General features: G+C 51.7%; 1 protein-coding gene across 14 annotated transcripts in view; it reads left to right on the top strand.

Moving 5' to 3' along the window:
* NSUN2 (NOP2/Sun RNA methyltransferase 2) overlaps positions 1-13,219 on the top strand; it is a 60,240-nt gene that overhangs the window by 37,273 nt on the left and 9,748 nt on the right. For 13 of the 14 annotated variants that reach the window (XM_065584193.1, XM_065584190.1, XM_065584187.1 and 10 more), the window contains 2 exons: positions 44-179; positions 7,050-7,130. In XM_065584193.1, the coding sequence (XP_065440265.1) occupies positions 44-179; positions 7,050-7,130 (217 nt within the window). Of the gene's footprint in view, positions 1-43; positions 180-7,049; positions 7,131-7,330; positions 7,404-13,219 lie in introns of those variants that run through there. The other variant, XM_065584195.1, reaches the window with a different exon arrangement.

Genomic DNA, 13,219 nt, shown 5'->3' with positions numbered 1-13,219 from the left:
ATCTTGAACTTGGGCAAACAAAACATAAATATTATGACCACAGGAAGTTTTATGCATTGGATCCTTCATTCCCCAAGATGAATTTATTAACGCGAACTCAAGAAGGAAAGAAGAGGCAGCTATACATGGTTTCTAAGGAGCTAAGGAATGTATTGCTGAACAACAGTGAGAGAATGAAGGTATGACTCTTATTTTTAGATTTTCAGCATGGGGCCCATAGGCAATCAGTGTGTGGATACTTGTTTGTGTATCCCTCCAGAACCTAATGTCTGTCTACAGAAGCTATCGGCTGCTGGGACCTTCACTTAGTTGGAATAGGTGTGTTTTGTTTCCTCTTGCCTTATTGTCAAGGAAGTGACTGTCTGAATTTTTGGTACCCAGTTTCCTCCAAGACTGGAAGGAATATTACTTTTACAAGATGGGGGAAGGGAATTCTTTAAAATGGAGATGGTGCCACCCTGCATAATGAAAATAAAATAAGTGGAGAGGACCGTACAATAGAATTTGTATAGATACATTTTATTCTTATAACCTGGGATTTGTAACAGTGGAGTAGAGCTGGTTGGGAACTTCTCAAACAAAACTTTTTTTGTTGGAAAAATGATGATTCTTTGAAGCCAGAACTACTACTGTGAGTGCTTGTCTACATATGTTCCACGTCAAGTACACATGTGCTCTATGCCCCAAAGATTGGAACACTTTGGTCAGCAGTCTCTGTTGTTCACACCTGCTCCCTCAAAGCCTGGGGCCACAGGGACTTGCTGACTGCTTCCAGTAGAGGCGCGGGGTCAGGGTAGGCAGGGAGCCTGCCTTAGGTCTGCTGCGCTGCCCAGCCGGAGCCCACACCTCACTCTCGCCACATCCCAACCCCCAGCCCTGAGCCCCCTCCTGGAGCCTGCACCCCAGCCCATAGCCCCCTTGAGCATCCAAACTCCCTCCCAGAGCTTGCACCTCCTCTTGCACCCCAACCCCCTATCCCAGGCTCAGCCTGGAGCCCCCTCCCACACGCTGAACCACTTGGCCCCAGTCCAGAGCCTGCACTTCAATCCCCTGCCCAATGAAAGTGAGTGAGGGTGGGGGAAAGTGAGCAACAGAGGGAGGGGAATGAAGTGAGTGGGGGCAGTGCCTTGGGGAAGGGGCAGGGCAAGGGTGTTTGGGTTTGTGTGATTAGACACTTGGCAACCCTACTTGAGGGGATAAAAGAGGGCAGAGCAACCAACCATCATTTCCTTTCACTGTCCTTGACTGTTAGTCAGAACCAGTTGATAGTGTCCCATTTTGTCTGCTCGTATATTAGTTTACCTGTAAATAGTTAGTTATTGGTAGTTAGAGTATATCGTAATTGATCTGATAAGTTTTTAGTTTATTTGGTTTTTTTTGTTTTTCCCAGTAGGGAAACTTCCTCATGTCTGCTCAAAACTCCCCAGGTTTTAAATTGTGTTGTCATGTGAGGCTGCTGTGCCCCTTAATGACAGTTCTCTACTGTAATTGTCTTTACTGCCTGGCTGATGGACTTGTTAGGGGAAAATGTAGGGATTGTAAGTCCCTTATGAAAAGGTCTGCTAAATTCAAAGAAAACAGGCTAAAACTTCCTCTGTTAGAAAAATCAATGTAACCTATTTCAGATCCTGAAGGGAGATAGGATCTTCCCAGTCTGGAACAATTGTCAGCTAAAAGTGACCTCAGGGGGTCACTGTTACCTCAGCCTCTGCTGGGGCAGATAGCAGAAAAACCCTATTACCGGAAGTAGCACAAGGCTCAGTCCTCTACTAAAACTGCTCCAAAAAAGAAAGGAGAGATTCCCCTTCCTTGCTCTTCAGAGATTGCTTCTAAAATTACCTCAAGTCCCTTCAGGTCTCAAAGAGAGAGCCTCTAAGATCTTGGGGCTGCTAGTGCCTGCTTCTCTAGCACCAGGCAGAGGGCTTCTCTTAGCAGTGGCACTGCGCTCCTCAGCTCTGCTTCCTTCAGCTCCAACACAGTCACAGCTGTTAGCTTTGGGGCCAACTCATTCATGGCAATGCTTTAAGGAGCCAAGGTTGCTGCTGCCAGCTGTATCTAGGTCTAAAACCTTCAAACTGGATCTGTCTCCAGCAGAGCAGCAAAGTGCTGATGTGCACAGCATGAGGGGATCTGACTGTGACTGCCCTCTGAGCCTCCATTGCTGTCCACGTCAGGACCATTGGGGATATTGCTTAGGAGTCCTGTAGGATCTGCCCCTCAACAGGGAGATGAAGCTGTGCTGTCGTCGTCTTCTGATAGTGAGGATGCCTCACCTTCATCAAGGTTGCCATGCTATGATCCATATAAAGTGGGGATGCAGACTAGGATTAAAGGCAAACTAAGGTAAATTAAGCCAGTTCCCTCTGCCTAATATTCAACCCCCAGCCACGTTTTTTTCATCTATGTGGTCAAAGTTTTTGATCTTATTGGCTCCTGTAGTCCTATCAACACACCACCGGACACTCTTCAACATCTGCTTCCAGAGAGAGGTCGCCTTCACCTCAGGATCTGTCTGCGTTTCAGTATCCGCAATTATGTCAGCAGTTTGGGGTTTCTGCTTTTTAGCTGCATTGGCTTCTCACTAAGGATGTTACTTAGCATAAGGCTATTGATATTATCCTAACTTACGCATCCCCTTCATTACCAGATAAAGCTGATTCATCACCTTAGACTTTACCAGGATTATAAATTAAACTTTGGTAAATGGCAATGATACTTGAAATGCCAATTCAGACTGTCCAAGATAAGGGACATAAATTATTGGACATTTTATGTATGTCCTAATCTGAGGGGCTTGCTTTTCCCATAAACAAGATTGTTTTAGAACTGTCACAGTTACAATGGCAGATACCAGCATCATTGCCTGCAACTTGTAAAAAGGTGAAAAAATGGTATCAGTTCCTTCAGTTGGGTTTGAATATTTTCCATTTTGGGTGCTGGAAATAATTCAAAAAAGTTATTAGTCTGTCCAGTAGCCGCAACCTCCTTCCTTGCCCTTCTCCTGAGAGGGGGTTCCTGAAGAGTCTACTTTGGCAAGGGGTTCAGTTGCTTCTGACTCTAGGGCCTGTCAAGGAAGTTCCCTGTTCAGCATTGGGCAAACGGCTTCTATGCCCAATATTTTCTGATTCCCAAGAAATCGGGAGGCTCGCATTTGACATTAGACTTGAGAAATCTAAATTCCTTTGTGCATCAGTTCAAGTTTCAGATGGTAGCCCTCTCTTCCTTTCTGCCCATCCTGGATCCTCTTGATTGGTTTGCAGCTCTCGATTCACCTAACACATTAAAAATACCTGTTTTGTACTGGGCAGTATGTATTACCAATGCAGGGTCTGCCTTTTGGCTTGCTGATGGCCACAGGGACTTTTATGAAGTACCTGGTTGTAGTTGTAGTGCATTTAAGTTGAAGGAATATCTTGGTTTACCTGTATATCAATGACTGACTAGTTCAGGTTTTTCTCCTTGACAAGTATCAGACAGCATTCAGTACAGGGCTGGCTCTAGGCACCAGCAAAACAAGCTGGTGCTTGGGGCGGCACATTTTTAGGGGCGGCATGGCCGGCGCCAGAATGTCGCCCCTAAAAATGTGCCCCGGCCGCCCTAGCTCACCTCCGCTGCTGCTGCCACGGCGTGCGAATCAGCTGTTTCGCGCCGCGGTGGCTTGGGGTCTCCCCCTCCCTCCCAGGCTCTCAAACCTGGGAGGGAGGGGGAGATCCCGAGCAGCCGTTTCGCGTGCCGCTGCTCCCCCTCCTTCCCAGGCTTGGTAGCCTGGGAGGGAGGGGGAGAAGCGGCACCCGCGCCGCGGCCACTCGGAGTCTCCCCCTCCCTCCCAGGCTCTCAAACCTGGGAGGGGGGGAGAAACTCCCAAGTGGCCGCGGCACGGGCGCCGCTTCTCCCCCTCCCTCCCTCCCTCCCTCCTAGGCTTGAGAGCCTGGGGGGAGGAGGCAGGGCTGGGGATTTGGGGAAGGGGCGGAGTTGAGGTGGGGCCGGGGGTGGGGTAATTAAAGAACCGGGGGGGGGGGGGGGGGGCGGGGGGGTGCAAAATTGTTTTTGCTTTGGGTGGCAAAAATCCTAGAGCCAGCCCTGATTCAGTACATAAGAATAAACAAGGGCCTGTCAGACAGAACAAGCCTTTTTGCCTGTTGGGTCATATGGCCTCATGCACTCTGGTAAGTCCATTTGCAAGGCTGCATCTTCAGGAGTGGCTAAAAACCCTTTATCGCCTCGGAGTTCAGAGTATGGATGTGAAGCTGCAGATTTCCTCAGTTGGTGGAAGGATCAGCAGCAAGTTTGCAAGGACATTCCTTTCTCCCCATCACTTCCTGCAAGGTTGATTGTCACAGATGCATCACTGTTATTTTAGAGATGTCTCATTTCAGGGTCAATGGTCTCATTGCATTACCTGACATCCTATTAATGTTCTGGATCTCCAGTCAATATGGCTTGCATGCAGCTCCTTTCTCTCTCATGTTGTAGGTCAACATATTGAAATATGATTGACAATACTGCAACAGTATTTCATGTGAATAAGTAGGGCAGAGCCAGGGAAGCAGTCCTTTTATGGAACTTATGTATTACTTGGCATAACTTAACAATATCTGCTGTTCATCTGGCGTCTCTTCACAGTTTATTGGTAGACTGTCTAAGCAGGAATTTTTTGATGAACCGCAAGAGGACTGTAAAGGACTCTGTCGTTAAGTCTGTGTTTGGTCAATGGGGCATACCCCAAATAGATTTATTCCCACCAACCACAAGAAATGCACGTCTTTCTGCTCAAAGTAGGGACAGAACCTGAGTTCTTTAGAGGATGTTTTTCTGATTCCATGGTCTCAGGGTCTGCTTTATGCTCACCCCTGTTCCCTTAATCCCTTGTGTTGAGGAAAATCAAACAAAATGGAGCCCTGGTTATTCTGGTAGCTCCAGTATGGCACAAACAGCACTGGTTTGCAGGACTCAGGAAACAGTTGCTTCCTCTTCCACTGTGTGCTGACTTGGTCAGCCAGAACAATAGGACCACTTTTCACCCAGTTGTGGCATCTTTCAGCTCTCTGCATGGAAAGAATTTGGCTGACAGATTTGGAGAAAACTTGTTCTGTTGATGTTCAAAAGGTATTGATTGAAAGTAGGAAAACTTCTGAGTATTGACACAGCAAAATGGAAACTTTTTTCTATTTGGTTGACACAAAGCAATCTTTCTCCAATGGAAATGATGACTGATAATCTTGATTACCCTTTTATCTTTGAAAAACCTGAAGTTTTCAGTTAGTTCTCTGCATGTCCATTTGGCTGCTATTTTAGCTTATCCTTCAATTCAGAATTATCCTGTGTTTTCTTCTCATCTTTAATGAAAATATTTTTGAAATAAGTTAAAATTTTTCACCTGCATGGCAGCTTTCTCCTTCATGGGATCTTAAGGTTGTTCATACAGGGCTTATGAACCACTGAGCTCCAGTACCTTGCTGCATTTGTCCATGAAGACAACTTTCCTTATGGCAATTACATCAGCAGATGTAACAGATGGGAACCAAAAGATTAATGGCAAGGGTTTTTTGTTTGTTTTGTTCGTTTTTTTGGTGGGGGTGGGGGGGTTACGCTGCTAGGCATGGGTGCTTAAAATGGATTTAGGATCTTGACATTAAATGTGTACATGTGTGTGTGCATTTTTTATTATATATAATATAATGTATATTATATATAACGTTCTAATATATATCAATAAAATAAAAATACACGCACACACATATACATATATGGAAAAGTCACTTAAGGCCAAGATTAAAAACTGTGAGTGTGTGTCAAAGTCAGGCCGGACGGTTGCAAAAGGGTCTTGGAAGGCCGATATGTTAGCCCTAGAATGTTTTTTCCTACAAGCTGAGAGGGGGTACCTCAGGTCAATTAGGGAATCCAATTAAGGGCTGCCTGAGGCCTTAACAAAACTCTCCTCTAGGCAGAAAGAGTGCGGGAGAGAGACAAGCTTCGGCTTTTCCGGGTTGAGAGGCTGTGTTCCTTCCTATAGGGGAACAGCCAAACCTGAGTGCCTGCTAGGCAGGGGCGGCTCTGTGTTTTGCCGCCCCAAGCATGGCAGTCAGGCAGCCTTCGGTGGCACGCCTATGGGCGGTCCACTGGTCACCTGGATTCGGCGGCGTTTCTGTGGGTGATCTGCCAGTCCTGCGCCTTCAGCGTACCCGCCACTGAATTCCTGCGGGACCGGCGGACCTCCGGCAGGCGTGCCGCCCCCCACGGCTTGCCGCCCCAGGCACGCGCTTGCTGCGCACTGGCGCCTGGAGCCGCCCCTGCTGCTAGGGGAAGGACTGACAGCTCAGGACAAGCAACAGGATGACACCGTGCCCCAGTGAGGACGCAAGGAAAGGTATTCCCTTTTGCTTTGGGGTTTAAGAGACTGTTTCCTTTTTCTTTGATGAAGGATCACCCATTAGGTCAACCGTGGGGCCTACCCTGGAAACACTGCCAAAGGAGCACGGGGCGGGGGGGGAGGCAAACACTGCCCAGAGTGGGACTGATTTACCCCAGACCCACCATCGCCAGAGAGGGAAGTGCTAAGTCTGGCGAAACGAAGGAGGTGCCTTGCCACAGTATATATGTTTTTAATCTTGGCCTTAAGTGACTTTTCCAAGGTCACACAGGAAGTCCTAAACAGAGCTGGAAACTGAACCTATTTCTTAGAAGCATTTTAGTGCCTTAATAGCAAGACCACCTCTTCTCCCCATAGGGATAAGTGATCAGTTTTCAACAAGGAAGTGGTTAACAAGAGGATGCCCCAAGATGTATAACTGTACCTTCAGAGTTGGGAACTTTTATTCATCCTTTTCTCCCAAAGCACTATAACTTGAACAGCACTAATAATATAAGCTGGTCTAAATTTTGATTCTGACTTTTGAGTTTAATTCAATCTCCAACAGAAATGAAGACCTCTGTATGGCAGAGTTACTCTTCCCTGTGATTGCTAGTTAAGCAGTTTCAAGATGAGTTACGTAACTCTTAAACTTGGTTTTCCTTAAACTTGACTGGTACTTTTTTACTTTGATTGACAGGTTATTAACACTGGGATAAAAGTCTGGTCTCGCAACAGTGATGGTGAACAGTTCGGCTGTGCCTTCAGACTAGCACAAGAGGTAATTGCAAAGCACTATGCTTTCATATCATGAGATCTCTATTCATATTTCCCATAGTGCCTGCTGTATCCTCAATATGAATGTTGCATATTATGAAATGCAGCCTCCAAACTTAGCGTTTTAAACTGCATTAAACAAATGGATTGCGTTCTGATGTTACTGTTCATTCAGAGCTTTTCTTTAATTTGGTCTTTTGTCAGAAAGCAGTGTTGTGATGGCTGGTGTGGGATACAGCTGAGAATGCCAAACTCAGGACAGACTGATAAAAATAGGACAGACACACCCAAAACTGGTGGTTCTTCTTCGAGTGCTTGCTCATATCCATTCCATTAGGTGTGCGCGCGCCGCGTGCACGATCGTCGGAAAATTTTCTACCCTAGCAACACCGGCGGGTCGGCTGTGGAGCCCCCTAGAGTGGCGCCTTCATGGCGCTGAATATATACCCCAGCCGACCCGGCGCCCCCTCAGTTCCTTCTTACCGCCCCTGACGGTCGTTGGAACTGTGGAGCGCGGCGTAGCTGTTCTCCACTCTCCCTAGCTTATTTAGTCATTCACAGTTCTAGTTCTAGTTGTTTATAGTTAAATAGTGGGTTTTTCACTTGTCACTAGTTGTTATGTAGTTCAAGGGGATTAAGGGGGTTGTCTCCCCCCTTTTTCCCCCGGCCGCATGGCCGGGCTCATGCCCAAGGCTCCCGGCTTCAAGCAGTGCGCCTCCTGCGCTAAGCCTATGCCAACGAGCGACCCGCACGACTCCTGTCTGAAGTGCCTGGGAGAGTCCCATCAAACAGATAAGTGCAAGATCTGTAAGGCCTTCAGACCAAGGACCAAGAAGGAGCGGGACTTTCGGCTCCGGCAACTCCTTATGGAGGCGGCACTTATCCCGGACGCTCCATCAGCGCGTCAGGCCCCGGCACCTGGCACCTCGGTGCGCAGTGCCCCGGCGGCACCGACTATTCCGACCACGCGAGTGGCGTCGGACAAGCCCCCACGGCACCGGACCTCGTCGGCACCGCAAGCACAGCAAGTGCCTCGGCGCCGGTCATTATCCCCGGGGCATAAAAAAGCCCATAAGACGGGGACCTCCGTGCCGAAGACGCCGGCTCCCCCAGTGCCGGGGGTAGAGCCGCGTCCACCTGTGGAGCACCGGAAACAGGTGCCTCCAGCACCGTCGACTCCGGCTCCAAGGCCGTTGAGTCTGGTGCAGATAGGGTCTCCACCGAGACCGGCGGTGATACAGTGCCTCCCGTCGACCCCAGAGACCTTTGAGACGGCGAGAGACTTGATCGCTCTCACGGAGCCGGCACCGCCCCAACCACCGGCACCACCGGCACCGTTGACTCGTCCGGTCCAGTCTAGGGGGAAACCTGCCTTGATGCGCCCTCCATCGCAAGGGCTGGAACCACGACACCGGTCCAGGTCCCGAAGCAGGTCCCCACGCCGCTCGCAGTCCCGGCGCCGGATATCACCTCGGCACCGGTCGTACTCGCGGCCAAGATCTTCGTCGCGGCACCGCTCTACGTCTCGGCACCGCTATGATCGTCGGCACCGATCAACATCGAGACGTAGTTCTCGGCACCGCTACGATCGACGCTCGACGTCGAGAGGCCGCTCCCGGCACCGGGCCTACTCCAGATCATCCTCGAGGTCCAGATCCGACTCCCGGCACCGGCGAGGTCATCGGCACCGGTCGCGGTCCCGGCACCGATCGCCGGCACCGCGTGGAGATAGAACATCTCCGGACCGGCACCGTGCGGCACCGCAGCCCACGGGATTCGTCTCGGCGCACTCGGCACCGCCATGGCCATCGAGATCGGTGTCCCGCTCCTCTGAGGACTTATCGAGATCGGCATACCCCCCTCAGGGGCAAGCCGAGGAGCAGGACATAGGCCATTGGCAGGAGGTAGCAGAGGACCCTGCTCATGGCCCATCTCACTGGTCGTTCTGGACCCCGTGGGCGTACCATCAGGCCTAAGGGGCTCCAATGGCTTCGACCTCTCGCTCGGGCCACTCCGTTAGAAGGGCCCCGGAGTCCACCATCTCTCGGCCTCCGCCAGGGGGCATGGAGGCTTCCGTGTCCGCACCACCTGACGTCCTGGACCCAAGCGCAGGTGATGCTCCGGCCCAGGAGCAGGGAGACCAGGACCCTCCCTTGGATCCTTTACCACCGGAGGCATCTTCCTCTTCCTCTCCGGATGAGGCAGTGGCGGGCACATCGTGCACAGGTCCACCCCCAATAGATCTTCGGGCTCACCAGGACCTCCTACGTAGGGTGGCCCGTAATATGGACCTGCAGGCGGAGGAGATAGTGGAGGTGCAGGACCCCATCGTCAATATCCTCGCGGCGGATACCCCATCGAGAGTGGCGTTACCCCGATCCGCACGATCCAGGCGAATGCAAATACGATATGGCAAACTCCTGCCTCTATCCCACCCACAGCGAGAGGGGTGGAAAGAAAGTACTTTGTCCCCTCCAAAGACTACGAGTACTTGTATACCCACCCCCAGCCGTGTTCACTGGTGGTGGCATCAGTGAATGCAAGGGAGCGCCACGGGCAACAGGCCGCAGCGCCCAAATCGAAGGAGGCTAAGCGCCTCGATTTGTTTGGCCGTAAAGTTTATTCAGCCGGAGGGCTGCAACTTAGAGCGGCTAACCAGCAGGCGCTCCTGAGCCGCTACAACTTTAACTCCTGGAACTCTATGGGGAAGTTCAAGGAGTTGGTTCCCCAAGAGTCCAGGGAGGAGTTTGGGGCCTTGGTAGAGGAGGGTAAGAAGGTGGCTCGGACCTCCTTACAGGCCTCCTTGGACATAGCGGACTCGGCTGCGAGAACCCTGGCTTCGGGCATCGCTATGCGAAGGACCTCCTGGCTCCAAGTTTCGGGTTTGCCCCCTGAATTGCAACAAACCCTGCAGGATTTGCCCTTTGAAGGACAGGGGTTGTTTTCAGAGAAGACGGACTCTCGCCTGCAGAGCCTCAAGGACTCCAGGACAATCATGCGTTCCCTGGGGATGCATGTTGCGGGCCCTCAGCGCAGGCCATTTAGGCCTCAGCCTCAGCGCTTCTACCCCCCCCCCCACCTCGTCAGAGACAGGACTCGGCCCGGAGGCGCGGGCGAGGTGGTAGACGAAGGTGGACCGGCCCTCAACCCGGTCAGAACCAAGGGCCACCAAGACCACCCGCAGGCCCCAGGCAGAACTTTTGAAGGTGCGGTCGAGGACGGCGCCCCAGTCATCCCCCAGGATCCAGCCCCCTCCTTTCGGGATCGCCTCTCCCACTTCCACCGTGTTTGGTCCCTTATAACTTCGGACCGTTGGGTCCTTCGCACGGTGGAGAGGGGATACGCTATCCAGTTTTCTTCAATCCCCCCCTCCCACCCCCCTTCCCCGTCCCTCTTCAGGGACCCTTCTCACGAGCAACTTCTTATACAGGAGGTTTCCACGCTCCTTGCTATGGGGGCCATAGAGGAGGTTCCAGTAGAGTTAAGGGGCAGGGAATTTTATTCCCGTTACTTCCTCATTCCCAAGTCCAAAGGAGGTCTGCGACCCATCTTGGACTTGCGCGGACTCAACAAATTCGTAGTAAAGTTGAAGTTCCGCATGGTCTCTTTGGGGGCCATTATCCCTTCCCTCGATCCTGGAGACTGGTTCGCCGCCCTCGACATGAAAGACGCATACTTTCATATTGCAATTTACCCGCCTCACAGACGCTTCCTGCGATTCGTGGTAAGCAAGGTGCACTACCAATTTGCAGTCCTTCCCTTCGGCCTATCCTCGGCCCCAAGAGTGTTCACGAAATGTATGGCTGTCGTGGCAGCGTACCTTCGTCGGCAAGGGATACAGGTGTTCCCGTACCTAGACGACTGGCTGGTACGCGGTCGCACCAAAGAGCAAGTTCGAGCTCACGTCCACATAATAGTGCACACATTCAACGAGTTGGGCATCCTACTCAACAAGGACAAATCCACTCTAGAACCTACCCAGAGAATAGAATTCATCGGCGCAGTCCTAGACTCCAGACGTGCACAAGCCATCCTGCCAGACAACCGCTTTGGCACCATCACGAGCCTCATTCAAGGGCTCAAGGCCTTCCCAATTACCATGGTGAGGTCGTGCCTTACCCTGCTGGGTCACATGGCTTCCTGCACGTACGTAACCAGGCATGACAGACTTCGGCTTCGCCCACTCCAGACCTGGGTGTCGTCAATATACCGCCCACATCGGGACAGCCTGAACATGGTGGTCACGGTCCCGAACTCGGTCCTGACCTCCCTCACCTGGTGGCTAGATCACAATGTGGTCTGCGAGGGGATGCCATTTCACGCCCCACAACCCTCTCTGCACCTGGTCACAGACGCTTCATCTCTGGGTTGGGGCGCCCATCTCAACGAACACCATACCCAGGGCCTGTGGACTGCACCCCAGCTAGCCCTGCACATCAATGTTCGGGAACTGATGGCGGTGCGCCTGGCGTGCCAGGCATTTCTCAATCTCCTACGTGGCCGCTGTGTGTTAGTTCTCATCGACAACACCACGGCCATGTTTTACATCAACAAGCAAGGAGGAGCACGTTCGTCAATTCTATGCCAAGAGGCCGTTCGCCTGTGGGACTTCTGCATCGCCCACTCAATCCATCTCACGGCATCGTTCCTCCCTGGAGTCCAGAACACTTTAGCGGACCGACTCAGCAGGTCCTTTCAAACGCACGAGTGGTCTATCCGTCCGGACATCATACATTCCGTTTTCCAGAAGTGGGGTTTCCCCAGATAGACCTGTTTGCATCTCGAGACAACAGGAAGTGCCACGTGTTCTGCTCCCTGCAAGGTCGAGCTCCGGGCTCGCTCTCGGATGCGTTTCTCCTTCCCTGGAAAGACCACCTGTTTTATGCCTTCCCTCCGTTTCCTCTGGTCCACAAGGTACTGCTCAAATTGCGCAGAGACCAGGCACGGGTAATTCTGGTCGCCCCAGCATGGCCGAGACAACATTGGTACACCACACTGTTGGAACTCTCGGTTCAGACACCGATCCCGCTTCCATTATGTCCGGATCTCATCTCTCAGGACCACGGCCGCCTGCGTCACCCCGACCTGCAATCACTCCACCTCACGGCGTGGCTGCTCCATGGTTCACCCAGGCAGAGCAACAATGCTCGCACTCTGTCCAACAGATTCTGCTGAGCAGTAGGAAGCCCTCAACACGGACCACATACTTGGCCAAGTGGAAGCGGTTCTCCTGTTGGTGCGAACAACGAGCCACGTCCCCGTTACAGGCACCTATTCCTCTCATTTTGGAATATCTCCTCTCCCTAAAACAGCAGGTGTTGGCGATATCTTCAATTAGAGTTCACCTGGCCGCTATATCGGCCTTTCACCCAGGGGAACTCGCGTCCTCGGTATTCTCTAACCCGATGGTCGTTAGATTCCTCAAGGGCTTAGACCGGATGTACCCACAACAACGTCAGCCCGTTCCGACATGGGACCTCAACCTGGTTCTCTCCAAGCTCACAGGTCCTCCATTCGAGCCACTGGCCACCTGTTCACTTTTGTACCTATCCTGGAAGACAGCCTTCCTCGTAGCCATCACCTCAGCAAGGCGCGTTTCTGAACTCAGGGCGCTTACATCCGAGCCCCCTTACACAGTTTTCCATAAGGATAAAGTGCAGCTTCGTCCACATCCTGCCTTTCTCCCTAAGGTGGTTTCTCCTTTTCATATCAACCAGGATATATTCCTCCCGGTCTTTCATCCTAAACCACATGCTACTCGCCAGGATCAACGTTTGCATTCTCTGGACGTACGCAGGGCCCTGGCTTTCTATATTGACCGCACAAGGCACTTTAGAAAGACGACGCAACTCTTCGTTGCAGTGGCCGACCGAATGAAAGGCTCACCGGTCTCCTCACAACGCCTATCCTCTTGGATTACGTCTTGCATCCGGACTTGCTATGACCTGGCAGGTGTCTCAGCACCGCACCTCACCGCTCACTCCACGAGGGCCCAAGCTTCCTCGACTGCTTTCCTGGCGCAAGTTCCGATCCAGGACATTTGTAGAGCGGCGGTTTGGTCATCAGTCCACACGTTTTCAGCTCACTATGCAC

Source organism: Chrysemys picta, chromosome 2 (genome assembly GCF_011386835.1).
Source record: "Chrysemys picta bellii isolate R12L10 chromosome 2, ASM1138683v2, whole genome shotgun sequence".
NCBI classification, from domain to species: domain Eukaryota; kingdom Metazoa; phylum Chordata; order Testudines; family Emydidae; genus Chrysemys; species Chrysemys picta.
Note: the sequence above shows the minus strand (reverse complement) of the source record. Positions and strands in the feature narration are given on the sequence as shown.